The sequence below is a fragment of the Anabrus simplex genome, chromosome 5 (genome assembly GCF_040414725.1).
Source record: "Anabrus simplex isolate iqAnaSimp1 chromosome 5, ASM4041472v1, whole genome shotgun sequence".
NCBI classification, from domain to species: domain Eukaryota; kingdom Metazoa; phylum Arthropoda; class Insecta; order Orthoptera; family Tettigoniidae; genus Anabrus; species Anabrus simplex.
The window spans coordinates 234,951,239-234,978,554 of NC_090269.1; the positions used below are offsets into that span (position 1 = coordinate 234,951,239).

A 27,316-nucleotide genomic window follows, 5' to 3' on the forward strand; every position below is an offset into this window, starting at 1 on the left:
ACTTCGAGCAATTTGATCCTTTCATTACACAGCCTGACAAAAACACTGAAGCACCCTGAGGGGGAGGAGGGAATGAAAAGAAACTTCACGTGCTGAGAGTGTATGTGATGTTATTTCAGTGATTATAAAATTTACAAAGAACTTGGCAGTACAAGCCCACTTTGCACGCCCTCTGGCCTGGATGCATGCAATGATTTGGTTGGGAAGAATGTCATTAAGCCCCTGTATCCTTTCCTGAGGCAAGCTGGCCCACAACTGTTGTAACTGGTCTTTGATATCCTGGATACTGGCACTGGGACAGAGTTGACGTCCGAGCTGGTCCCAAACATGTTCTATCGCGGACAAATTTGGGGAACTATGTCATCTTTTGGTAAGTATTGAAAATAATATTTATATTGTGTAAAGGAGTCCACCTTTTCAATATATTACATAAAATATTTAAAAGGAATATATTATAAAATCTTTAACATTTCAGTATATGTTTCGTCCCCTAGTTAGGGAGATTCTCAGCCAATGAAGACAATTATAAGAGATCCAATATTAAAGACACTAGTTAAAATTGGCCATAAGAAGTACTGTATAAAATATAAGCATGCAGGATACACGTGTTGAGAGGGCATGTGATGTTATTTAAGTGATTACAAAATAGAGTCAAATGCCCACATTATCAGGAGATACAATGTGCATGTCTTATTTTATACTAATGACCAATTTTGACATTTATCTTTGTAAATACTAAATGTTTCATTCTTATAATTTAAACCTGAGCTCTGTTCATTCATAAAACAAGGTAGAGAAGTAAACAGTTAATAGCAGTACAGTAGTTGTTTATTCAAGTAAAAATAATTATTACCTCTGGTGCACTCAAACTGCTGCCTTCGTGGCTTGTTGCAAGTGAAGGTCACAAACAGCAATTTCAAAGCCGCACAGATTAGTAAAATGTTAACAAATGAGATGAAAAATTATAATTAGATGGGAGGTAACAAACAGCAAAGTTTCACAGTAAAAGGCCAAAGAACATAAATACTGTGTACACAATTAAATGAAAATCCTACAGCTAACAGTTCAAAACTGTATTTTTGATTCAGTTTAACTACTGTGACTGTATGAAGTGAAGAGCTCATCTAGAAGATTAATGGACCCCGGAAAAGCACAGATATATATGAGCCGCTGAGAGCCAAAGTGGTTTAAGTCAAGAAATGTCAGTTTTTGAGTTATACCACTCAGTGCACTTGTAACGCATGAAAATTTGTTGTGAAGAAGTGGTATAACGATAACTCGCATGGGAGATGCTTGAGAGCGCTAGATGTATTCTTCCCATCACGCCAGAGTGGAGCGCATTTACAGGAATAGTGGTATAAGTCAAGTGTCATGGCCACGTGGTTGTGTTGTTCTGTGATTATCGTTGTTATTTATGTTCTAAAATCAAAAAGTCTTTGTAATTGTGCTAGTAAGTATCGGTATTGTTTTCTTTATTTAGATTTTTAATATTCAGGTGTTATTAAAGTTATTGGCATCAAAAGGCTCCCACGAAGTAGGTTCCTGCCTTTTAAAGCGTGTTGAACTCCATGCACATGATGCTCATGATGTGATAGCATACAGTGACGCAGCAACTGGTCAAAATCAAATTCCAAACTTACACTAATTTGGACAGAGATTGTAAAGAACTCGAGAAATGAAACTCAAGTGCTTGACCATAAGTTCATGCTATCAGGACACTCCTTTCTTCCAAACGATTGGGATTTAGGAGTTATCGAGAGAAAACCAAGAACTGCTCAAATTTTCACTCTGGATGATTGGTGTAATACCATTCAAACGGCAAGGAGAAAACAACCCTTTGCTGTTTATAGAATGACTCTGAATGACTTTGTTTCAACAAAAGACATAGAGAAATGTGTAATATTTAGAAAGATGAACACGCAAAATGAAAAGTTCAGTTGGCTTCATGTTCGATGGCTTAGTTTTCAGAAAGACTCTCCTCATCTCATTCTGTACAGGAATCTCTCGAAGAAGGAATCTCTTTCAAAACTTTGGACATTACTCCTTCACATCGTGTTTGTGGCCGTCCTCGTTTGTCCGGTGTTCAACCCATCCCTCTCAACAACACTGTGCAACCTGTCACCGAGGCTAAGAAGAGAGACATGATGACCCTTCTCCCATACATCCCTCCGGTACACCACACTTTCTTCAATCAACTGACAACTGTGAATTCGGCTGTGGAGTATGGACCTGATTATGTCAACCCATTACAAGAGGAAGATGAAGTAGATTGTGAATTGAGTAAACTGGCATCTTTCATTATAAAGTCTGTTTAAATTTCAGCATGATAATTTAATTTTCAGAAATTTTGACATTTGGGCAAAACAATTTATTTATAATTCATCCGTACTGCTGAACTATTAGACCAGATTGTGTAGCTAGCATTTAACAACAGAGCAATTATTTTAACTCAATCTGTGAGAGAAAAAGTTGTAATGGAAGCCGTACGTGCAGTTTAGAGGTTAAAACACAACCTATACATTTTCCTTTTACTCAAATTTGCCAAAACATTTATCGGAGGAGTGGTACAACTCTTGATTTGTACCACTTTACCTTTCGCTTACGAGTCAACTGCTGACAGGAAACATGGTACTCCAAATTTTAGAAACGATAAAAAGCAATTTAAGGGAAAATAACTAAAATGTCTTTATTAAATATAATTTTAATGTATCATCTGCATATTTCATCAAATGAATCATAAATTCTTGTAAAGCCTGAATTTACATGAAACGAAATGGGAAATTTTAATTTCTCAGAATGGAAAAAAATTGACTTAGATCACTTTGGCTCGCAGCGGCTCAGATAAAATGGATACAGTCTACAATTACAATATATATACATATTTCAAAGACAAACAATATTTTAACTTATTCATTTATTTAATGCACTCACTTTCAGGCTTCAGTAGGAATTACTTCCAAGTCAAGAGTTCTACCTTTGTAATACTACTGAGTATGGCTCTGGTATGACTTGTTTTCTATCTTACTCCAACAACTATTTCATTACAAGTTCAAAGCACTGACATTAGGAAGTTGTGCTACATATTCTGAATAACTTACCTGTATATTTTTTGTATTTACTATTTACACACAAAGCAATTCTGCTAAAAAAATAGAACAGGTTAGCAGTCTTGATTTCTGTTTTTATCTTATCTTTTGCAGGATCAGGCAGTGACCTGTGGGAATAAAAATACACCTTACTTAATAAACAATAATGTACTCAAGACAGGAGATAAACATTTCTTGTCATCAAGAACAGTCACACAGTAAATTACTTTAAATGAACACCTGCCGACACAGAAAGGGAGCGCACTGAAAAATTCTAAGTCCAACTGCAGAGTGATGAGCATTGTCATATGGAACCATGATATTGTAGTTCCTAGTTCGATATTCAAGGGCAATGAAACATCACTCTTACAAAAGTTACCATCATAACTGCAGTCAGGGGCAATGAAACAACACTCTTATAAAAGTTAACCATCATAACTGCAGTATCTACGAGTGTGGGCAACAATTAGATAGCATTATTTCCTGTAAATAGCCTTAATATGAGTGAGGCAGAAGGTAGCAAGCAAACTAATAGGTATCTCATGCGTGGTTGTTCATGAAGTGCTGTAGCCCAGTGGGTATGGACTCAGGTTCACAGTGGGAAGAAGGTTAGTTCAAATATGCCTTGGAATTAATTTTTTTCACTCTGCTGGCAGCAACAGCAGCCAAACCAATCAGACTGCATATTCATTCTTGGTTTTTGGTTTTGCTTTCCTAAAATACTTTAAATTTCTAATTTAGGGCAAAGATGAAGGGTGACTCTACTCTTAGAGCTAGTTGTAAAGCTATTCTACATTCAGCAAGAGCTGCGATTTAGGTCAAAATAATCAATATTTGGCTTTTGATGTCAAATGAAAGCCTGGAATTTCTAGTTTCCAAATATGTAAGTATCATTGTCCTGAGATATACAGAAAGGCTGTAAATTGCATTTAAATGGACTACTGCGTTCATGATTTCTCTGCTCCGGGGGCGTGGTCAGGTGCTAACATTCACTAGCTTTCCATACTCAAGCAGATTTTTCTACATAATTACATTTCAATACATTGCACTGGTGTTTCCCCATGTAGTACCTTTGTGAACCAAAAGATAGCATTGGTTGACATATGATATATCTCTGGAGAAGGAATGTTGAATCTTGCATAAATGCTGTGCAATCCAACTATGAATGCCATGTGCTGTGTTATTTGTGTTTATATCGAGTAACTAACTACTGCTAAGTGAATAATGGGTAGTAATAGACATAGTGGCTATAAAAGAAAGCGCTGTTGCTATGGAAATAAGTATACGATGAATAAACGAAATATTACTGAGACAGTAGTCCAAAATGAGAACAATAAAAATAAACTTCCCAATGTCAGTAGTGCTTCTGAGTCTAAAACTTTCTACTTCGCATTATGACAGTAATTGTGGTGATTCTCAAGGTAGTTTTAACATTATATTTAGTGTGGAATGTGTAGAAAAAATGTTATCTTTGCTGGTATGTCCTGTCTGTATGAAATGTGGATCAATATCGCTAAAAAACTTCTGTAAACAAATTGGGCTTTTTTGTTAGTTTGGTGTGTAGTAGTAGTGATTTTCAATCTGAACCTCAGTGTACATCAAGGAGAATTGGTCACATTCCTGAAACTAATAGAAGAATTGTGTATGGGATGCGCTTCAATGGTTGTGGGCAAAGTGAAGCAAGAAAATTTTCATATATTTTGAATTTACCTTCACCGCCTGCACCTGCAGTATGTACAGAACATGTCAAGATTCTGGCTGAAGTTACCACTGAAAGTATCTGAGGAAGAAAACGATTCAAAGAGGACAAAATACTACAATAAGAGGGACCTACTTATGCATCAAACCAAACCAAACCCACTGGCACTACAGCCCTTGAAGGGCGTTGGCCTACCAAGCGACCGCTGCTCAGCCCGAAGGCCTGCGGATTTCGAGGTGTCGTGTGGTTAGCATGAAGCATCCTCTCGGCCGTTATTCTTGGCTTTCTAGACCGGGACCGCTATCTCACCGTCAGGTAGCTCCTCAATTCTAATCACGTAGGCTGAGTGGATCTCGAACCAGCCCTCAGGTCCAGGTAAAATTCCCTGATCTGGCCGGGAATCGAACGCGGGGTCTCCGGGTAAGAGGTAGGCACACTACCCCCACACGACTGGGCCGGCCCTTATGCGTCAGAAGGGTTTTAATTAGCCAAAGTAAGTAATTTCAATCCCGAAATAAACTTTCAAGATTCAAGTTCAATTTTCCACACAATGAATTTCTCCAGAGTTTTCATATTTCAAAAAATCAGAACGTCATCAAATTTTAAGTTATAGAATACACTGATATGTCAAATTGAAGCTTATTAAAAGTAGAATGTTTTGAACTAAACATAATAATAAATAAGACTATAATAAAAAGGTACCAAATGAAAAAACAAATCTATATATTCTATAATTTTGACTGCCATGAAAAATATATTATAAAAAATATGATATCAATAAATTCTTAAATTCTGTTTAGTTCATCACATTATATGCATTATTAGGATGAATTATGCGCAAAAATAATTGGAACTGAACTATTTTCCAGAAAGCTATGATTTTTGGAAATTTATGCAAAATTTTGGAGTTTTTGTCAATTATTTAGGAAACGGTACCTTAAGTGTGAAATTTTTATAGTGTAAATATCTTCCATAAATGCAAGTATTTCATTGCAAAAATTTCAAAAACATTGATAAAATAGTACCGATTTTGGTCTGAAACGTGAATACATACCTTAATATGAGTGAGGCAGAAGGTAGCAAGCAAACTAATAGGTATCTCATGCGTGGTTGTTCATGAAGTGCTGTAGCCCAGTGGGTATGGACTCAGGTTCAAGGTTAGTTCAAATATGCTTTGGAATTATTTTTTTTCACTCTGCTGGCAGCAACAGCAGCCAAACCAATCAGACTGCATATTAATTCTTGGTTTTTGCTTTTGCTTTCCTAATATACTTTAAATTTCTAATTTACGGCAAAGATGAAGGGTGACTCTATTCTTAGAGCTAGTTGTAAATCTGTTCTACATTCAGCAAGAGCTGGGAAGCCATTCATGGAAGGGCCACTAATAAAGAGTATTTTGTTGGACATAGTAGAGACAATGAGTCCTACATTAGCTCCACCATACAGCAGAATACCACTGTCCAGGATGGCAATATCTCAGGGAATCAGCATCATTGCCAGGAATTTGCATGAACTATTGGCAGCCAGAATTGAAAACTTCTTAGTATTTGAGTCATTGGTTATTAGTGAGACAGCTCAGTTAGCCTTTTTTTTTTTTTTTTTGGCATGGTGTTGAGAACAACCTACATGTAATGGAAGTGCTCCTGGATGTGATTTCAATGGAAGAGACTACTACAGGGGGAGGATATTTTAGAAGCAGTCCAAACGGCAGCTGAAAGGATAGGACTCACTTGGGAAAAGCTATTTCCGTGACAACAGACAGGGTACAAGCAATCCGCGGTAAAATAAAAGGGTTTATTGGCTTAGTGCGGAAAAAGTTTAGTATGCTGAATTTGCCCTCAGTTCACTGTTTCGCTCACCAAGAGGCTCTCTGTGCTAAAGTTATCGGTCTTCAAGATATGATGAACGTGGTGGTGCATATCGGGAACTATATTGGTTCTCACGGCCTCACTTATCGCCAGTTCAAAGAATGTTTGATTTCATTTCAAGAAGAGTATCCGGATATCCCCTACCATAGAGAGGTATGCTGGTTAAGCAAGGGAAAGATGATTTTCCAAGGGTTTTTGTATATGCCACGTCATTGCTGAGTTTTTGGAAGAAAAAGGACATCTGTATAGTGATGGGCAATCTGAGACGAGGTCTCGAGATTTCTCGAGACTACCGCAGGCACTATTTCTCGCGAGAAATGTCGAGAGATCTCGATAGCGTTGTCCCCGCATTGTGCGGCGAGCAGCGTGTCGTAGGCCTACAGGTAGTCGGAGCTGAATGTTGTTTGTGCCTTGTATGCGAATAGCCAACCACGGGCTTTCTCATTTCGTAAATACGGGTCAACAAGCGACTAGGACGTTCATTTCTACCCAGGTCTATTTTGACGCAGTATAACATAATTATAAAGGATGCGCATTCTGGCATTGTATGCACTGGTAGGTACACGAATGAATGATTTAAGTACAGAACCTGACGGCTACTGTAGGTACACGTACCTCGATACTAGAGGCGTGCATTATTCGAACTCGAGACGAAGCAAGATGCGCCTTGGTACATATGCAACCACCATTACGCATGGATGGAATGTGCAATCTAAAATGTTTCAGTTTGCACCAATTCTTTCGACAGGTAGGTGTATATCGTTATCAGACCCCACATTCCGTATCATATTATGACCACTGCTTGCGTTTACCGATATTTTGGTGACGAAGGAAATAATTCCCTACAATGTTATAGTATTCGCGTCATAATTAGGTACTTCGATATCTGATGGTGCAATGTGAAATTGTGATTAGTTGTACGCGACAACTTGAAGACGATGTCCGAAACGCAACGTAAGTCGTGGATGTCGGTTATTTTGAGATGTCACATAGCACAGCTCGCTGTGTTGCTTATTCAAAAGAAGTAAAATACGTCGGCAGAAATACTTCTGGGATGATCCGACACTTAAAAACACATAATATAAATGAAGAGGAACAATCACAGAACACCTCCGGTCCGGTCTGAATCACAAGAATTTACCCTGCCGACAATGACTGTGAGGCATCCAGGTAGGTTTAGGTCCTTATAACAGTTATTAACAAATTATACGGGTTATTCAGCTAAGAAGTCCACCTGAAATAACTCGTGAACAGTTTAAGATACTGGCATTCTGTCTTCACTTTCGTTAACGGTATTAAGGAGCTCATGGTTCAACATGCAGTGCTTTCCTAGGCTTTTCACAAAATTTATCGTCACACACGTTTCCATATGAGAACTGCTGATGATAACTTTCAAGCTTACACTCATGGTTACTGGGTCGTCGCACAGCTCGCAGCACGCGAGAATCGGTCTCGAGAGCGTTGCCAATCAGACCTGCTGAAAGAATCGGAGCCAACTCGGGCATTTTAGATTACACGTTCCACTCATATTTTGCATATGTAGCAAAACACATCTTCCCCGTTCAGGTTCGTAAAATACACGCCTCTAGTATCCAAGTGATATACATCCTATCAAGAGTTATTCACAAATTATGCATGGTTTTTCAGCTAAGATGTCCACCACAAATAAGTCGTGAACAGTTTAAGATACTGACGTTCTGTTTTCACTTTCGTTCCACGCTTTTGACAAAATGTATTGGCTCACACGTTTTCATATGCGAACGTTATTTCACGCAATAACTGCCAATGATATACTATCAAGTTTACAGTCGTAGTTACTGGTACGTCGCACGGCTTGCAGTACAGGAGGATCGGTCTCGAGATTCTCGCGAGAGTCTCGAGAATATCGAGCGAGAGCGTTGCCCATCACTACATCTGGAACCACTATGGGTAGCTGATTTAGGATTTTTAGCAGACATTATGGCTTTCTTAAATGACCTAAGTCTGAAGCTAAAAAAAAAGTCATCGGTGACAGAGTCAGCAAAATAAAGGCTTTCCAACATACCAGGTGTATGCATAAGTTTTGGCAGTTTTTGTAGTAAAGAAAACACAAAATTTTCAAGGGAAATTAATTTTTTTGTTTATTCAAAATAGTGGTCATCGGCGCCTACACACTTCGCCCATCTTTCAGGTACGTTATGAATACCATGCCAGAAAAACTGCTTGTCTTTTGTAGCAAACAATTTGTCGAGCCAATTTCCAACTTTCTCAAAATTTCTGAAGTGCTGCTGCTCTGCGAGCGCCGTGCCCCATTAATGCGAAGACGTGATAGATGGCGCCAGGTTGGGGAAGTATGTGTCAAATTCATACGCTGCGTACTGTTCACTGGTGTCATCTCTTAGTGAAACCGGAAAAGGTTTGTGCATACACCTGGCAAACTTCAACCCCTTAAATTACAACCTTTTGAACAAAAATACGGAACACTAACCTGAGATAATTATGCGATATATAAATTATAGACCTAACTTCCAATAAGATCCCTAGGTTTAAAAAAGTTCTTCATTCAGAATGTTTGACAGTATTTGTGTGGGGAGGGGCGCAATTTGAAAAGCACGTTTTGGTGTTACAATCCCTTAGACAAGTTTAGCGACTGATTCTACGTAAAGTACCAGAATATCACTAACTGTTTTTTAAAAAAAAGCAGAATTTCTTAAGTGTCCAAGTGTAACATTGTCCCACACATTACTAGTATAATAGCAAAGAAAATGGGAAAGAGGTGACAGGAAAAGCTATCTGTTTCAAACGAATTTAAAGAATTTTTTTGTTTGCTTAAACCTCTCCTGCACTGAGCTTCTCCACCCACTGCATTTCGCAGTGAGAAATAAAATAGCAGGGAAGGTGAGGAAGGGGAACACAAGCTTAGGGAAAAAGAGAGAGAGGGGAAGGTGAGGACAGGGGAGACAGGCATAGGAAATGAGAGAGACAGGTAAGGGGAAAAAGAGAGACAGCGCTGTTGCTCAAAACCGAGGAGTGAGGGTTTGCAATACTGTCAACGTTGCGAAGTAGTCTTTTGCACCTTGCACCGCACAATGCACCAGCGCATGCACCCTGAGAGGCCCTGTGCCTCCACTTGCCCACGTGCTAAATTGGTGAGGACTTTTGATCGCTGTCTTCACAGAAATACCACTCTCACTTGTCACTGAGGACCCTTTCACACATATCTCATCTAGCACAGTGCAATTATAGGCCTAGGCTAGTTCCTGTGACTAGGGTTAACATCTGTTAATCCTATATTGGCATACAACATTAAGAATGAATGCATAAATATTTTTATTAGATAGTTCAGGTAATTAATACCCAAAATCCTCGCTCCGTATCCTCCGATATTTGATGATACTTTTTGTTTAACTCAGCCCGTAGGTCTGGAATCTTGTTCCACACTTTTTAGTTTGAAATTTATTACTGCTACTAGTAATTTTTTTAACATAGTTTCTGTGGTCTTATTTTGAACTCCATTAATAGTACGATCAATATTCACTTCTGATGGAAGAGATTCTCCTATTACTTGCCACACAATGTCCTCAACAGAGTAATAATAAAAAAGAATGGGGATATACTTTTTATCTTTTTCATTATTCATTTTATACATCACTTATTAAATTACACCAGAAAATAATATAAATTTCACACATTTCACAAGCCAATTTTGAGTCCTGGCATTCCCACAGCATCATATTACATTCAAAACTATAAAAAAGATGTTTCAGTTATTTCATTAAACAAGTTTACCTTGGGTGAGACCATCACATTGGATTCCTGAATCACTGGACATAGCCAAGTTGTTTATTACGTCAGTAAATCTAGATTTTTTTTCTTTTCTGAATTTAGAATTGATTTGAAAGTCTTCCTTACTTGCATCCAATATTTATCTTTCATTTCTATAGTTACAGAAGTATCTATCCAAAGAAATGCAAAATTTCATCTACAGGGCGAGTGATAAGTTGCTCCCTATTTTTAAACGAGTGCGGCTTTTATATTAATTACTCAATTTGGATGAAGCCCAGGCATTATACACTCAATACCTTGAGGTTTTGTTTGATATGTCTTGCTTTTTCAGGTAAATTATGGCACCTAAGTTAAGTGTGGTTGAGTGAACCAAGACTCGCGATGTGTGGTTTGGAGACCTGTAGTATGCTTGCAAAGGTGGCGGAGGGCTCATCATAGAATCCACGTGATATTGGATGCTAATTTCTTATAGAGGAAGCCATTTATTTCCAGTTTCGATTTAGTTATCTTTAACTATTGGGCTCTTCAGTCTGTCAAAACTAATTTATGATTAAATACAAATTAGAAAATACCTGAAAAAGAAAACATTTAACAGCAGATTAAAAGAATTTAATTAAAATAGAATGAAATATTTCATTCCTGAAAGCACATCAATTTCTATCAAATAACCTTTTTATGAAGTGATAAATATTGTTATTTCTTTTTAAACCTGAGTCCACTCTAATAATAATTGTTGAAATATACATGATGAAGTGATCTAGAATTGCTAAAACTCCTCAAGTCACCATTCCTTCATATGGGAATAGGATTTGAGGCACTGGTATGACAAAAATGAGTGATATCTTAAATAATTTATAAATTGAGTATTTGTCATTATTTTTTTTTTTCAAAATTTGAAAACTCATGAGAATCTTGGGTTAAACACACTTTGTCACTACCTATAGTACCATGCTCACATCCCCCCCCCCACTCGATCCAACTGATGGACATTGCAGATATGATACAAGACAGCTGTAAATCTTAGTTCATCTTTATCCCCTCCTCAACTATCAGAAGACCATCAAAGATGGTTCACTAAACGTTTCTTTTTTTTCATGAAAGAAGAACAGGGATACAATTTGCATCTGTTTTCAGCCTTTTGGAAAAACTCTTTGCTACATGTCCAACATTGTATTGATGAATTATCTTTTTAAATTCTGCCCTCATAACTTTCCATTTACCTCTGTAGTGAACAGATAAGTAAAGAGCGTCATTCTGGAGTGCAGAGTAGGAATGAAGTAGTCTTCTGCAAGCTGATGTTTCCTTGTCACCTTCTACCATTCAGTTTTGTAATTGCTTTTTCTGTTTTCAAATCTTTCAAATTATTCTGTAACAAAGGAATTTTGCACCAACACCAGGAGAGTCATACTGTCCATTGCCAGAAACTCATACCTTGCTGCCTCGGAGAGTCCAGTATGGTTTGTTTGTTCAATATGAAGTTGTAATGCATGAGTAGGTAGAGCCCCTCTTTTGAGGCAGCTCTACCTCAATAGTATCTACAGTGGAGAAGGAGGGCTCCAGGTTTAGTGTAAGTACACTTCTGCTAGATAGTACCACAAATATAAATATATTGAATGAATTTGTTTGATCCGACATTTCATAACTATTGCAAATAATCAAGGAAATATGCGATGCAAAAAAAAACTACTATAATTATCGAGAATTATAATTCTCATGGTTTGTCACTCATGTCGCACATCATATGATGAATCTGAGTATAAATGTTGAGAATTTTTTACAAGTCATGGGCACATGACAATTGTGTACAGTACCATACAGGTTGTTTTCATGGTTACAATGATCGTTAAAGTGGACCAAAATATCGGCACTAATAACTTCAGTGATCCTCTTACTCCATGATTTGATAGAAAATAGTTTGAACTATAGGCGATTGACTCCACAAAATGCTGAAACCTAAGCCACAACGTAAAAACGGAGGCCCGTCAGCAACCGCTGGTCGCTGTACTACGGAGATTGCCGGGGCTATTATTTTTATACTTCACTCCTTTTCCATCCCCGCCCAAAGGAGTGCTATGAGCGTCTTACACAACCGTTTATTTTTTCCAGATAGTAAGTCATATGTGTATCAATTTTGGTTGGCAGCTATGCCCAAACGTACATGCATAATCTAGATGCTGTAGCATCCTGGAGCTGAAGTTGCCATGGTTACGGCCGTTTGTTTCTTTATCCGATTCCTAGAGCAGGGGTAGTGTGGTTCCAATATCTCCTTAACAGTTGGTTTTAGGGCCCGAATGGTTTACCGAGTTTTGTTCTTTGCATTAAGGGGCTTAAAATGAGCTTTGTCTCGTCCTTGTACGACAAATTTGATTTCGCCTATATTAGCCTACTATTTTAATATCTTTATATCTCCCCCGTCGCCCCCCCTCGAATTGTTTTGAAAATAAAATACAGCCTATGTTACTCACTGGCAATGCAGCTTTCTATAGGTGAAGTAATTTTTAAAATCGGTTCAGTAGTTTTTGAGTCTATCTGTTACAAACAAATATACAAATTTTTCCTCTTTATGTTATAGTATAGAAGTATAGATTACATCCCTACACATACAGTTGCTGTCAGGAAGGGCACCCAGCCGTAAAACGGTCAAATTCGCATGTGCGACACAGTTCGCACCCGCAACCCCACAGGTGTGGGTAAAGCGATAGAAGAAGAAGATACTCATTTTAAAAATTCACCCGCTTTTTTTTGTTATTTTCACCCCCTTAAGTGGATTTTCCAAAAAGAGTGTGTTCATTTTTAAAAGAGATTCCAAGTACCAATTAATGTCTGTAACATCTTCATTTTTTGAGATATAGCCTATGTATCCTCATATAAATAATTCAACTCCTTTTTCACTTCTTTTCACCTCCCCCCTTAAGTGGATTTTCTGAAAATGAATATTTGTGTTCTTTTATTTTTAAGGGGGATTCCAAATATCAATTTTCATGTCTGTAACACGTTAGGTTTTTGTGATTTATCTATACTAATATTATAAAGAGGAAAAATTTGTTTGTTTGTAACGAATAGGTTCAAAAACTACTGAACCGATTAAAAAAATTTCTTCACCTATAAAAAGATACATTACCAGTGAGTAACATGGGCTGTAATTTATTTTCAAAACAATTAGATGTTGGGGGCACGGGGGAGAAATATAAAAATAATAGGCTAATATAGGCAAAATATCGGATTTGTCGTATAAGGACGAGACAAAGATCAATTTAATCCTCTTGACGCAAAGAACAAAACTCGGTAAGCCCTACGGGCCTGAAAACCATGTTTTAAGGCCCTAAAATCAACCGTTACGGAGATATTGGCACCACACTACCCCTGCTCTAGGAATCGGATAAAGAAATGAACTGCCGTAACCATGGCAACATCAGCTCCAGGATTCTAGAGCAGTGAGATTATGTATGTACGTTTGGGCATAGCTGCCAACCAAAATTGGTACAAATAAGACTTAATATCTGGAAAAATATATACTGTTGTGGAAGGCACTCATAGGACTCCTTTGGGCGGGGATGGAGAGGGGGTGAAGTACGAGTATAAAAATCTTACTATATATAAAAATGGAAGTGTGTGTGTGTAAATGACACATCTCCTCCTAAACCACTGGAGCAATTTCAACCAAACTTGGTGCACGTATTACTATCGGAAGACGATCACTGTGGGGGTAAGCCATCCCTAGCGCCCTTAAGGGAGGGGGTCAGGGGGGGTAGTTTTAATAATAATCGAGAATAGTGTCGAATTCATGGTTTTCGGGGTCGCTGAGTTGAAAAGTAATACTCTAGAATTTTTTAAAGTTCAGGTGCCCTTTAGGTGGGAAGCAAAGGGAGGGGGGAGTGAGATATAGAAATAATTAAAAACAGTTTCGAATCCATAGATTTCATGGTCTCTGAGATGAATAGTAATACTCCGGATTTTTTGCAAGTCCAAGTGGGGAGCGAAGGGGGTGAGATATAAAATTATTCGAAAAACTATATATATATATATATAAATCTTCTTCTTCTTACTATATATAAAAATTGATGTATGTGTGTGCATGGGTGTGTGTGTGGGTGTGTAAATGACATCTCCTCCTAAACCACTGGAGCAATTTCAACAAACTTGGTACACTTATCAATTAGTATCAGGAGACAAACCGCGTGAGGGTAAGACATCCCTAGCACCCTTATGGGTAGGGGGCGGTGGTATAAAAATAATCTAGAATGTTACTGAATCAATAGTTTTCGTGGTCGCTGAAATGATTAGTGACACTCCGAATTTTTTAAAGTTCATGTTCAGCCACCTTTGGGGTGTGGGTGAGTGAGATATAAAAATAATCGAAAACAGTGTCGAATCTACAGTTTTCTGGGTCACTGAGATGAATGGTGACAATCCAGATTTTTTATCTCTTAGTGGTGGGGGGCGAGAGGGGGACAGTCTCATTGACAGTTGAGATCCCGTACATCGTATCTATAGTGCGATGGCTAAATACATATAGTTATCACTTATTAATTTTTGACAGGATCAAATACTTCCCAGTCGATTCGAGCTTCCATAAGGACGAAGTTTTACTCGAAAATTAAATAATCTAAAACTTGAAATCAAACACATCTAAATAATTCTAAAACTACATAATAGATCATAACATATCAATCTGCAAGTCAAAAAGGAATTCTATAAAAATTCACATCACACATAACTAACTGGTAATGCAAATCTTAAAGGTAAATATTCAGAAACTATCCAGGCAACGCTGGGTACTGCAGCTAGTTGTAGATAATTTCGCTGCTGTAGAATCCTGGAGCTGACGTTGCCATGGTTATGGCAGTTCATTACTTTATCCGATTCCTAGAGCAGGGGTAGTGTGGTGCCAATATCTCCGTAATGGTTGGTTTTAGGGCCTTAAAACATGGTTTTCGGGCCCATAGGGCTTACCGAATTTTGTTCTTTGCGTCAAGAGGATTAAATTGAGCTTTGTCTCATCCTTATACGACAAATTCGATATTTTGACTATTATTTTTATATCTCCCCCCGTGCCCCCCACCTTGAATTGTTTTGAAAATAAAATACAGCCCATGTTACTCACTGGCAATGTAGCTTTCTGTAGGTGAAGTAATTTTTAAAATCGGTTCAGTAGTTTTTGAGTCTATTCGTTACAAACAAACAAATTTTTCCTCTTTATAATATTAGTATAGAAGTATAGATAATGGTGACAATGCACTTCCTTGCTTGAGACTTTTTTGTATAAAAAGTTTCAGAGTCACTATTCCCCACTTGTACACTGCTTTTACTCTCATGATACAACATTTTTATCCTGTTAATTCATGATTTTGGTACATTCCTTTTCCGTACGCATTCCCAAACATGTTTTCTCTTAATTGTATCATAAGCTTTTTCCAAACACAAAAATACGAAGATGATTTCCTTGTTCCTTTCCAGATGTTTTTCCATTATCGTTCGCACTGTAAATATCAAGTCTACTGTTGATCTATTTGGTCTAAAGCCATATTGTTCTTCCTCTAACTGTGTTTCTATTATATCCCTCAGTCTTTTGTCTATAGCTTTCTACATTATTTTTAGCCCATGTGATAATAGGCTTATACCTCTATAGTTTTCACATTTCTTCCCATTTCTTTTTTTGAACAATGGTATAATGCTTCCTTGTTGCCAAACTTCAGGTATCCTTTCATCCTTCCATATGGCACTGAGGGCTCGGTGTAGCCACTGTAGTCCACTGCTTCCTGCTGCCTTAATCATATCAGCATTGAATTCGTCTTTTCCACTTGCTTTACCTCTGGTCATTGGTTTCACTGCCCTTTCGTTCAAACCATATTATCAGGTTCTCTTCTTATTTTTCTCCATCTATTATATCCATTTTCTTATCTCCTTCCTCTGAGCAGTCATACTCATTATAAAGTTTTTCAAAATACTTTGCCATCACCTTCTGAAGACCCTTTTTGTCATGTACTATGGAATCCATCTACTCTCTCTAATGCCTTAATTTTTTCTTTTCGATTTTATTACTCTGTATAATAGTTTCTGATTTCCTCGACTATCTTGCTCAATTTTGTTCGTAAACTCTCCCCAACATTTCTCCTTTTCTTCCTTGATACTCCTCTTTACTTGTAGTTTCAATCTTTCGTATTCCACATGTAACCTTTCTATCTTATTCTCATCCCTCTGATAAGATTTTTGCTTTTCCTTATCCATGTCTTTCTTCACCTTGTTCCTTTCTGTTATTTCTTTTTTATTTTGTCTGTCCACCACAGTGTCTCCTTTCCCTTAACCTTTGCTTTTGTTTTCCAGCATACCTCAGTTGCTGCTCCCAGAAATATCTGTCTTAAATTGTCCCAATCTTCTTCTCCACTTCATATTTCCATGTTAGGCAACTTCCTTTTTATCCAATCTTGGAATGCCATTCTTTTATCCTCCTCCTCCAGCTCCAAAATCCTGATCTTTGGTTTCTTCCTCAGTACAATTTTAGGGATTTTTACTTGTTTTAATTCCACAATTAATAATCTGTGATCACCTTCCATACTTCTACTGCGGATTATCTTTGTATTCATGACGTATTTTCCCCATTCTCGGTCTGTTATTACAAAATCGATGCATGTTCCATACTGTCCACCCCAACTACATCGGCTGATCTTATGGCTATTCCTCTTCATAAAACATGTGTTCTTTATTATCAGGTTACTAGCCGATGTACCCGTGCTTCGCTACGGAATTCTACATTGTATACAGAATTCTAGGTTAGGTGGTGTACACCTTGTGAGCAGGACTGTATTAAATTGCATAGCTCTTAACGTTACCCTAGAAACGTGACGGGGAAATCACCAAACGTCTTTTCTCATATGAAGACTGTGTTAGGGAATTTTCATTGTAATGATAGGCCCGCTTGCCTACCATCAGTCACCACCAGGTTGGGGAGTTTTCATTATAATGGCGGGCACTCACTCTCCACCAGCCATTTTACAACCTCAGAAAGACTGTCTTAGTGGTTTTTCCAACTGAAATGAACATAGGTCATTGGAATGGTGCGATTAAAAGCAATACTTTCATATGAAATACTCCATCAAATGAAAGACCACACACTCTCTCACTTTTAATGAACAGTACTATGCTGGAATTCCAGAGCTGGAATGACCAAGTCGCAGACAGTTCTGATCCGTGAACACTCTTCGTCTTTTTTCTGCGGTGTGGGGGGAGTGGGGGGGAAGGCGAATACTGGAGAGTCCCAGGGCAAAAACTATGTTTCTGAGGAGTATCCGATGAGTCGGAAAATCTTCACTAGAATGGCAACGGAAAACATATCTGATTTGGTGGCAATTTTTTTCCTCCAAGCCAGAGGAGAAGCCCACTCTTCACTGCTAATTTGGTATTAAATGAATGTAGAATTTAATAAAAGTGAAGAGGAAGAAGCTTTTCTTAAGAAACGGCTCTTTTCAGGGTTGACTTTTGAGTTATTTAGTGAATTGTGGTGCTATAATTTGAAATCGGCTTAAATTGTAATTCTAGACCAGGTCATACTACTACTACTAACTTACTACTAAGTGAGCCTCTGCCGTAAGTGTGCATACAGCTCATTCAAAACAGCGCATCAGAGTAGGGATCGAATAACTGGAATACTATGATGAACCAGTGTGTTACGTACCTGCAGTATCAGAAAATGTATGAACCAGAGGAAAATGAAAATGAAAACCTACAACCTTTTTTCCAGTCATTGACCGGGTCAGCGATGTAATAAATGAAGCATATATATAGGCTGTTAGTACGATGGGGTCGCCACTCCCAGTGATACATTAATGACTGATAGATGTTATGAAATGAGAATGGAGAGTGTTGCTAGAATAAAAAATGACAGGGAAAACCGGAGTACCCGGAGAAAAACATGTCCCGCCTCCGCTTTGTCCAGCACAAATCTCACATGGAGTGACGGAGATTTGAACCACGGTTACCAGCGGTGAGAGGCCAACACGCTGCCGTCTGAGCCACGGAGGCTACATGAACCAGAGGAATGGCATGCTAAAGAAGAAAGTTTTCCAACTCCCCAGCTATTTCCCACCAATGTTCAGTCGGGCTGTTATACTCGGTACGCAGTAGTAATCCCATCTATCGGAGTTGAGCGGGACCATAAGAAACGAAGAACATCACAACAAACAATGGTCAATGTAAAGTTATTGTTGATCAGTGTTATGCGCTTTCGATATTGTAGGCCTTCTGAAATACCACTCTTATCATAATTGGTACAGTAAAACTGAATGAAACATAAATGATCAGAAATTGTATTGTCTATAACTTTTGTTATGTAGTACTTTTCGACAGCACCAATAATATAGGTACCGGTATTTACAAATTAAATTTTAGGCTCCTTCCCCTAAACTACCATTTCACTTAGCGTGAATAAAATTATTTATAGCCTAAGATTGTAGCGGCTCATCCCCCGACTTTACATAACGATTTTCATTCAATTCTCTTCAGCCGTTTTCTCGTGATGTGTGTACATACATACATACATACATACAGACAGACAGACAGACAGATTACGGAAAATTAAAAAGTACATTTTCTTGTTATTATGGGCATGACCGATACCGAAATACCATTCTTTTCAAATTCTGAGCAATGTACAGACAAAACTCTTATTTTATATATATATATTTCTGATACAAAAACCCAACAGTTTCTCTCCATTTTCATTTCTATCGCCATACCCATGTGGGCCCAGTACATTCTCATATCCCATTGTATCAGCTCCCACATGGGCATTCAGATCTCCTATTATCATGATCCCATCTCCAACAATATGTTTCCAGTTCATTGAGGAAATCATCTTTTTCTTTCATGCTACATTCTGTCTGTGGAGCATACACCTGTACTATCTTCATTAGGTCTTTGTTTACATGTATGTGCATTATTATAATTCTTTCATTTACATACTCAACTTCAGCTATTGGTTCAACATTCTGATTCACTATAAATCCCACTCCATTTCTTTTCTCTTTACTGTTACCTATCCAGTACAAGGTGTACCCCTATCTTAGTTTCTTCATTCCTTTCCCTTTCCATTTTACTTCACTTACTCCCAGGATGTCGAGTTTTCATCTCTCCATTAGGTCAATCAATTAATTTTCCTTCCCATTCATTGTTAAAATATTTATTGTTCCAAATCGGGTTTTGTTCTCTGATCTAACACTTGCACGAACATCAGCATTACCGTCATACCGTGCAACTGTAGCCAGAGACTCGTCAATTCCATTTCCATTTTTAAACTTCCATCCAAGGCTTGTATTATAGTTGAAAGCAAGTACAAATTTACTCATCTGCTAACCTGCTAAGTCTTAACGCATCTGAGGATTTTCTTTTGGGGTTTACTCCCTTAGCCTTTGAAGATCCCTCATTTCCACAAGGCAGTGGTTACCTCTTCTAATTTTCCCCAGAGAGGATGGGTTGCCTCATCCACCATCTTTGCCATTCCGAAGGTCTCCTTCTCTGCCTAAGATGCTGTTAAGGCCTTCACCCGTAACCCTGGGCATGGGTTCCACATGTGGATGAGCCAGACACATAATCATATCTTCTCTTCACCGAATGGAGTGGCTGCGCATGTTAATGTGCTATGGCTATGGAGCCAAGCTCTGCATTCAGGAGATGCATGGGTTCGAACCCCACCATTAGCTGTCCTGAGAAATGTTTTCTGTGGTTTCCCATTTTCAATTCCAGGCAAATGCTGGGATAGTTACAGTACAGCAGATTCCTTCTACCTCCTTCACAATATTAATTTCGTATTCATTAGCTCCTCAACTGAGGTTGGTTTCAGGAAGGGCATCCAGCCATAAAATAATGCCATACAAATTCATCTCACCTCATCCCCGACTCTGAATCAAGAAACGGGACTAAGGGGTAGACAAACAACACTATCTTCTCTTCCTTGGCTTAACAATTACAATTAGGTTTCCACCTCATTTTTACATACTGCATTAAATCTCCTCTCAATTACTATATTACTTTAACTTCATCATCAGCTAAATTGGTAGTCATATAAACCTGTACTATTGTGGTGGACAATGGCTTGGGTAAAATTTTACTAGCTAGTTTGCAGAAGAGAGGTTAAGAATCCAACATGGTATGGCTCACACATTGTCACAGCATGTGTCATGTTGGTGACAAGACCATTTGGCTGGATTACTTAGGTCTGGCTAGTGACAAGACCATTGGACTGGACTGATTAGGTCTGGTTAGTGACAAGACCACTGAAATGCTGTGTGGCCTCCTGAGAGGCCTGGTGCAGGTCTCTTGATTTGACTCCCGTAGGCGACCTGTGCATCGTGATGAGGATGAAATTATGATGCAGACAGCACATACACCCAGTCCCCGTGCCAGGCAACTAACCAATTACTGCTGAAATTCCCGACCCTGCCAGGAATCAAACCCCGGACCCCTGTGATCAAAGGCCAGCACGCTAACCACTTAGTCATGGAGCCGGACACAAGACCATTGGCTGGGGGGCATTAGCACCCATGTTAGAGCTGCAAAGCGGCCCACAGGCCTCTAGTATCCTATGACAGTATTGAATAGTGACATGACCAATGGATAGTTACTACAACTATATCCTGCATGTGCCATGACACATCACTTTCAAACTATGCGGTTTCATTCTTTTCAAGGAATGTAGTAGCAGTGGACCAAAAATGATGCAAGCTCTGTCGGAGACAATAGGAACTGGCCTGGAGCCAATAGAAAACCAGGAAATGGACGTATTTCAGAGATCAGTAAAGCGTCAATTACAATTTTCCTATATAAGGAAGAACAAGTGGTACGTTGGTTGGTCGCCGGCAAGCATATCTCTCTTCGTACCTACTTTAGGCATAGTTTAACATAATTATTTGCAAGATTTTCACCTTCCTAAAAGTGTGAACGAGCTAGTAAAGTGTAACCCTGGCTTGGTGTCTACCATGACAACAACAGTCCATTCTCTATGCTGATCATAGTAATTTACTTGTCCTATTTTCTTATTTACAGTGTACTATTTTTTCTAGTATGGTCTAGATCAAATCTGCTACTTTCACTGATCTGTCACATCCTTGACTTTGACGACATGAAAATGACCAAGGTGAGCAATTTTAGTTTCTTTTTTCTTTTCTATTTCTTTAATGTCGCACTAACACATCTAAGGTTTTTAGCGATGGAGGGATGGGAAAGGGCTAGGATTGGGAAGGTAGCGGTCGTGGCTCTTAGTTAAGGTAGAGCCCACTGATCTCTATACCTGGATGGCTAGTAGCTTGGGTAGCAGTAAGCCGAATAGAAGATGACTGGCGTAGTAAGATGGCAGCGAGCGCATGGTGCAATAGACCACGAGGAGCGCGCTTGCTTTGTTTATGCTTAGTTCAGTGACGCCAGGCCTCTTGATTGCAGTTCCACGAGTGTTCTGTACTTTGTTATTGTAAAGTAAATAGTAGTGTATTTTACGAATTTAGGTTCATTGCCTTGTAGTATACTTGTGGATTACAAGATTCAATTTAAATATATATGTGTTTATCTGAAATATGAATGAAGAAACATTCTACGGGGTATTAACATACCGCAGTGTTCAGCTTATGGATGTACAAACAGAACCGATCAGCAGAAGGAGAAATCATTACATCGGGGAGTTTTATACTGTACATAAGAATCTTCCTAGGGTAGTGTTTTGAGTTTTAGGTTTATTGTATCTTATTTCGCATATTCCGGGAGCAAAATGGCAATTAATTTTTGTAGGTTTCCTTTCTCGAGACCCGAACATCTAAGATCATCGATTAGGAGTATCAGGTGGGAGAATTGGGAGCCTTCTAAAACAGCTGTTCTCTGCTCGGATCACTTAGAGGAAGACTGTTTTGATAGAAACGGACAAACTGTACACCTTAGAAGTGATGTACAGCCAACTGTTTTCAATTTTACTGAACATTAACTGCAAGTAAAGATTTACTTATATTTTTTTAAATTTCTCATAATTAAACTGACGATTTCGATGAAATAATTGACGTGACCTTATAACAATCTTAGAAAATGAAGTCTGGGGGAATTCTAGACCTTATTTACATCAGTAATAATTATGGGTTTCAGACACTGGAGTGTTGGGAGAAGGGAAAGTGCGGTGGGTGTTTGGGGCTATCCCATTATACTATTCGTGGTATTTGGGACTCTTTTAACTGGTGTTACATATTTCTGATGATGACTATCAATATCGCTTTGCTAGCTGAATTTAATCAAAGAGGTCTGTAATAGTAAATTAAGCTGCAGGTAATGTGATATATTGACAATTTTTGAATGTGTGCTGGTTTTATAAATGTGTACATTTGCTTCAATGATATTTTAATTTGATAATATGCGCGTTATTTCATGGAAACAGGAAACAGAAATTCATTATCAAACACCGATTACGATATGTCGAATCTCGGCCTGTATAGTGAGCTACGTTTATAGGTACATCATTTTAAGAATGCATAATTTCGTGGCATACATGTATACAATTTACAGCAATGTTTCCAGAAACTGGTTTTCACTCGTATTGTGTTACCGATCGCTAATTGCATGTATTCAGCACCTAAGTTAATATTTGTCGGCCATTATTATACACTCATGTTTATTGCTATCCCGGAGATTTAGTGACCTCGGAATGACGTGTCAGTGATCCCAATGTCCTTATGCTTTGAGTGGACATGTCTCTATATTTTTAATTAATCCAATGCGCCATTAATTGCGACTTAAAATTTACTATATTATCACTGCTTCCCCATAAGGAGAGCTCTAGGTTGGGTACGCTAACATGGCGAACCGCGCACTCAACTTGGCGTACTTTCTCCTGCAGCGGAGACCTGCCATCAGCGATCCATGTATAGAGATCAGTGGTAGAGCCCCAGCATTTGCCTGGTGTGAAAATGGGAAACTACAGAAAACCATCTTCAGGGCTACCGAAGGTGGGTTCGAACCCACTACCACCCGAACACAAGCTCACAGCAGTGTGACCCTAAATGCACGGCCAACTTGCTCGGTAGCAAGCAATGTTAGCAATGCCATTCCTCATGCTCACATTGCTCCTAGGGTCACTTTGTGCGTGCATTCCAGTGGGCTTCACAGACTGATATGTAATAGCAACTGCTGATTTGGTGAGGTAAGCACAGGGGAAACCAACTTACCTCACTCCTCATTTCCCTAGTACGCCTTTTTAATGATACGTAGCCATCTACAACAGCTAATGGTGGTGCTGTTGAGTATTTAGCCAAAGTCTGGTTTGATCATCAATATTTTCACTGCTTTATCTTGTGCTAATAATTCTGGTCACCTGACTAGACATTCTGCTCTCCCTACCAATGCACCAAATTTATACTAACCACATCTAATTTTTCTGGTTCTATAACCAACTACTCTATAATGATTCATGTTTCCAATATTCCATGTCCTGACTCACAGAAAGTAATCCTCCTCTCACGTGTCCCTACCTGAAATCCAAACGGGAGACTGTTTTATCTGAGAGGTAACTATCATACAATCATATGGAGAGAGCAACCAGTATAGACGCAGCCAACTCATGTAGAACATCAATCTCACAACCCCTATATTAGCAAAACGTAAACTGTCTACTATATACAGGGTAAAGCGAAATTCGCTCACTCGGGCATCGCAGCGCGACTCCTCACATGCCAGCAATAAAAAAATGTCTCTCACAAAACTTCGTCTTGCGAGTATATCTGGCAGAAAAAGGACGTTGAAGAGTGGCAGTCTGGCAACACTGTAACCACATGCAGGGTAACTACCTCTGTCAGCACATATTAGTCGTGCTATATAGTTGGTGCAGTGGATAGAGTTTTGAGTTAGCATGCAGGAAATCGAGGGGTCGATCCTGGGTTGAGGCGTATGTTTTTTATTTCGTAAATGTAGTTCAGGTGGTATGGTATGCCGTTTTCATTGGTCAGCTTTGAAACACGTCCGCCTCTGTGGTGTAGTGGTTAGCGTGATTACCTGCCACCCCCGGAGGTCCGGGTTCGATTCCCGGCTCTGCCACGAAATTTGAAAAGTGGTACGAGGGCCGGAACGGGGTCCACTCAGCCTCGGGAGGTCAACTGAGTAGAGGTGTGCTCGATTCCCACGTCAGCCATCCTGGAAGTGGTTTTCCGTGGTTTCCCACTTCTCCTCCAGGCAAATGCCGGGATGGTACCTAACCTAAGGTCACGGCCGCTTCCTTCCCTCTTCCTTGCCTGTACCATCCAATCTTCCCATCCCTCCACAAGGGCGAGGTACTGGTCATTCTCCCCAGTTGTATCCCCACCCAGAGTCTGAAGCTCCAGGACACTGCCCTTGAGGCGGTAGAGATGGGATCCCTCGCTGAGTTCGAGGGAAAAACCGACCCTGGAGGGTAAACAGATTAAGAAGAAGAAGAAGAAGCTTTGAAAGACGCTCTTTCCAAGTCGTTGGCGTGAATTTATTCGCTGTTGACGATTAAGAAGCCAGATACCATACAACCTGGACTACATTTACGAATTAAAAAACATATGCCTCAATTCAGGATCGACCGCTCAACCCCATGCATTCTAACCCAAACTCTATCCACTGCGCTAACTGTACAGCACGACTAATATGTGCTGACATAGGTAAGTTACCCTACATGTGGTTACAGTGTTGCCAGATTTCCACTCTTCAACGTCCTTTTTCTGCCGGATATACTCGTAGGACGAAGTTTTGTTAGAGATATTTTTTATTGCTGGCATGTGAAGAGTCATGCTGCGATGCCTGGGTGCGCGAATTTCGCTTCACCCTGTATATCGTACTTTATAGACATGTAGGTTTAAACCACTCACCTCAATTACTGCGCTGAAAGATATTCAACAGCCTAGTCTTACTGCTACAGACATCTTGCTGAATTAATGCCATCTTATGAAGCTGCTGCATGGAAGATGAACATTATTAGTTATGTGGTCATAATTTCATGATGTATTTTAAATAAGAATATTTGGCTCATTATTTCCTAACAAAACCATAAAAGTAAAATCAATAACATTATTATTTCCTAACACCTAACAGAATATTTTGAAAACAATATGACCCTGCTTTTGACTAAAGTTCAGTAGGGGCTCTGCAGCATAAATTACATTATGTCAAAGGTTAATGATCCAAATCCTACAATGTATTAGTTGTACAAGAGTGATTGTGTTCATTACGGACACCATCCTACCCCTAGAAATATATTTATTTTGATAGCCTAGAATCATGAATCATGCAGCATTTTCCATACTTTCTGTGTCTACTACACTGCAACTGGCATAGCATGTCCCAGAATTCAACACAGATAGATTTCATTACCATCAACAATAAAAACCTCCACACAAGGTCTTTGCTGATAGGTCAATGGTCAGACAAGAAACAGTGCTAACTTCCTGCAAGAGGCTTTAGGCTATGCATCACTGATGTGTTTGACAAATAGGATTTGTCATTAGCCACGATGTGTGCAGACCAATAAAGAAAGAGTGCTTCAGTACCTCAGAAAAGTTGGCAAAAATTTGTAGGATGTATCTAAGCCACTAGCAACAAGAGACAATTGTGCTATGGTGAGATGAAGTATGCTGCAGAAGAGCACCTAGGAACTAGTCTGTAGAGCTAATACTGGAGTTATACCCAGCGTTTTACTATTAAGTATACTTTAGTATTTCATAGTCCTTGCTCTTTCTGCCACTGAAATTTAGGAGGCCATCTATTCATCTAACTTAAATATCCCCTCCTACACTATTATATACTCACCCTTCTGTAAGTCAGGATATTAAAGGTGGTTTTAGTGCCCAACAATATACTTGTCAGTCTTGTACATTTCGTAAGCAAATTCTTCTCTGTGATTTGGATCAAATTCTAACCCAATATAATCAACTTCCAGTTGAAATGGTCCATCAATTTTGTCACCAGCAGATATTCCAAAACTTGTAACCTTATCTAAGGGAATTGGGCACTGTTTATCTTGAACTCTGCCTTTGCTTGCTAGAAAAAATTTTGAAAATGGAATCTTGGCAATTTGCCAGTAAGGTCCTCCTCTTGTGTAGAGAACATAATGGTACACATCATTCCATAAAATGTCAAAATAGCCTGTAGTAGCCAAGTTCAGGATATATGACCTGCCATCTCCACGCACTCGCATGACCAAGTGTGTGTACATTCTCCAGTCATAGTATGAATCACGTTTGAACGACTTCCTGATACGTAAAGACTTCATGTTACAATAACCTGCCTTTTTTATACGACCATCTTTAGGTACTTTAGTATTAAGAACACCACTAAATAGAGCATTCCCTCCACGACTTCTTACGAGTTCACACTTACTAAAGCCCTCCCCATGGTCGTGATCACTTGTTGTAACCCACTGATCAAAACTCTCAGGTTTGTCGAACTTCCACACAATATCAACTTCACCAAGTCGATACATAAATATAGGATCAAGTTTCAGTTTCTCTGTCACTTCATCTTTCCATAATTCTAATTCTTTCTGCAATTCCTTCAGTCCATCCCGAATCAATTCCCTACGTGATAATTTCTGACCTTCCTGTTTATAACCACCTTTCATATCTTTCTCCCAAAAGCTTTTACATGTCCGACTAGTGTGAATAAACTGTTTATGTACATTTCCGTGATTAATAGTTAATATACTCGAAATTACCGAACTACAAATTCCAATGGTTTCATGATGTCCATAATAACATCCGAAAATACCACAATACGGCTTCAAAATAAAAACATTTCGTGTTTGATTAATAACCACATTCATTCTCGACATGATCAAACAGCCTGAAATTTATTTCGGTACGACGGCGAATATAACCTACATCAATTAACTCGAAAACATCACCGTACTGTTGTTGTTGTTG

The 27,316-nt window shown here is 38.8% G+C and overlaps 1 protein-coding gene across 3 annotated transcripts; it reads right to left on the reverse strand.

Annotated features, from left to right (window-relative positions):
- Nucleotides 1-98: 98 nt before the first annotated feature.
- CIA30 (complex I intermediate-associated protein 30) lies at nucleotides 99-27,316 on the reverse strand. Of its 3 annotated transcripts, none has more exons than XR_010860301.2 (3): nucleotides 26,205-27,316; nucleotides 25,268-25,349; nucleotides 99-3,214 (listed from the first exon to the last, which is right to left on the reverse strand). XR_010860301.2 is itself a non-coding variant. In XM_067148471.2 (2 exons), the coding sequence occupies exon 1, from the start codon at nucleotides 27,223-27,225 to the stop codon at nucleotides 26,236-26,238; it is 990 nt and encodes a 329-aa protein (XP_067004572.1). In that variant the 5' UTR covers nucleotides 27,226-27,316; the 3' UTR covers nucleotides 99-3,214; nucleotides 26,205-26,235. The 3 variants fall into 3 exon arrangements, 1 of the variants encoding a protein (XP_067004572.1); XR_010860302.2 differs by having other exon boundaries at nucleotides 25,268-25,352; XM_067148471.2 differs by lacking the exon at nucleotides 25,268-25,349.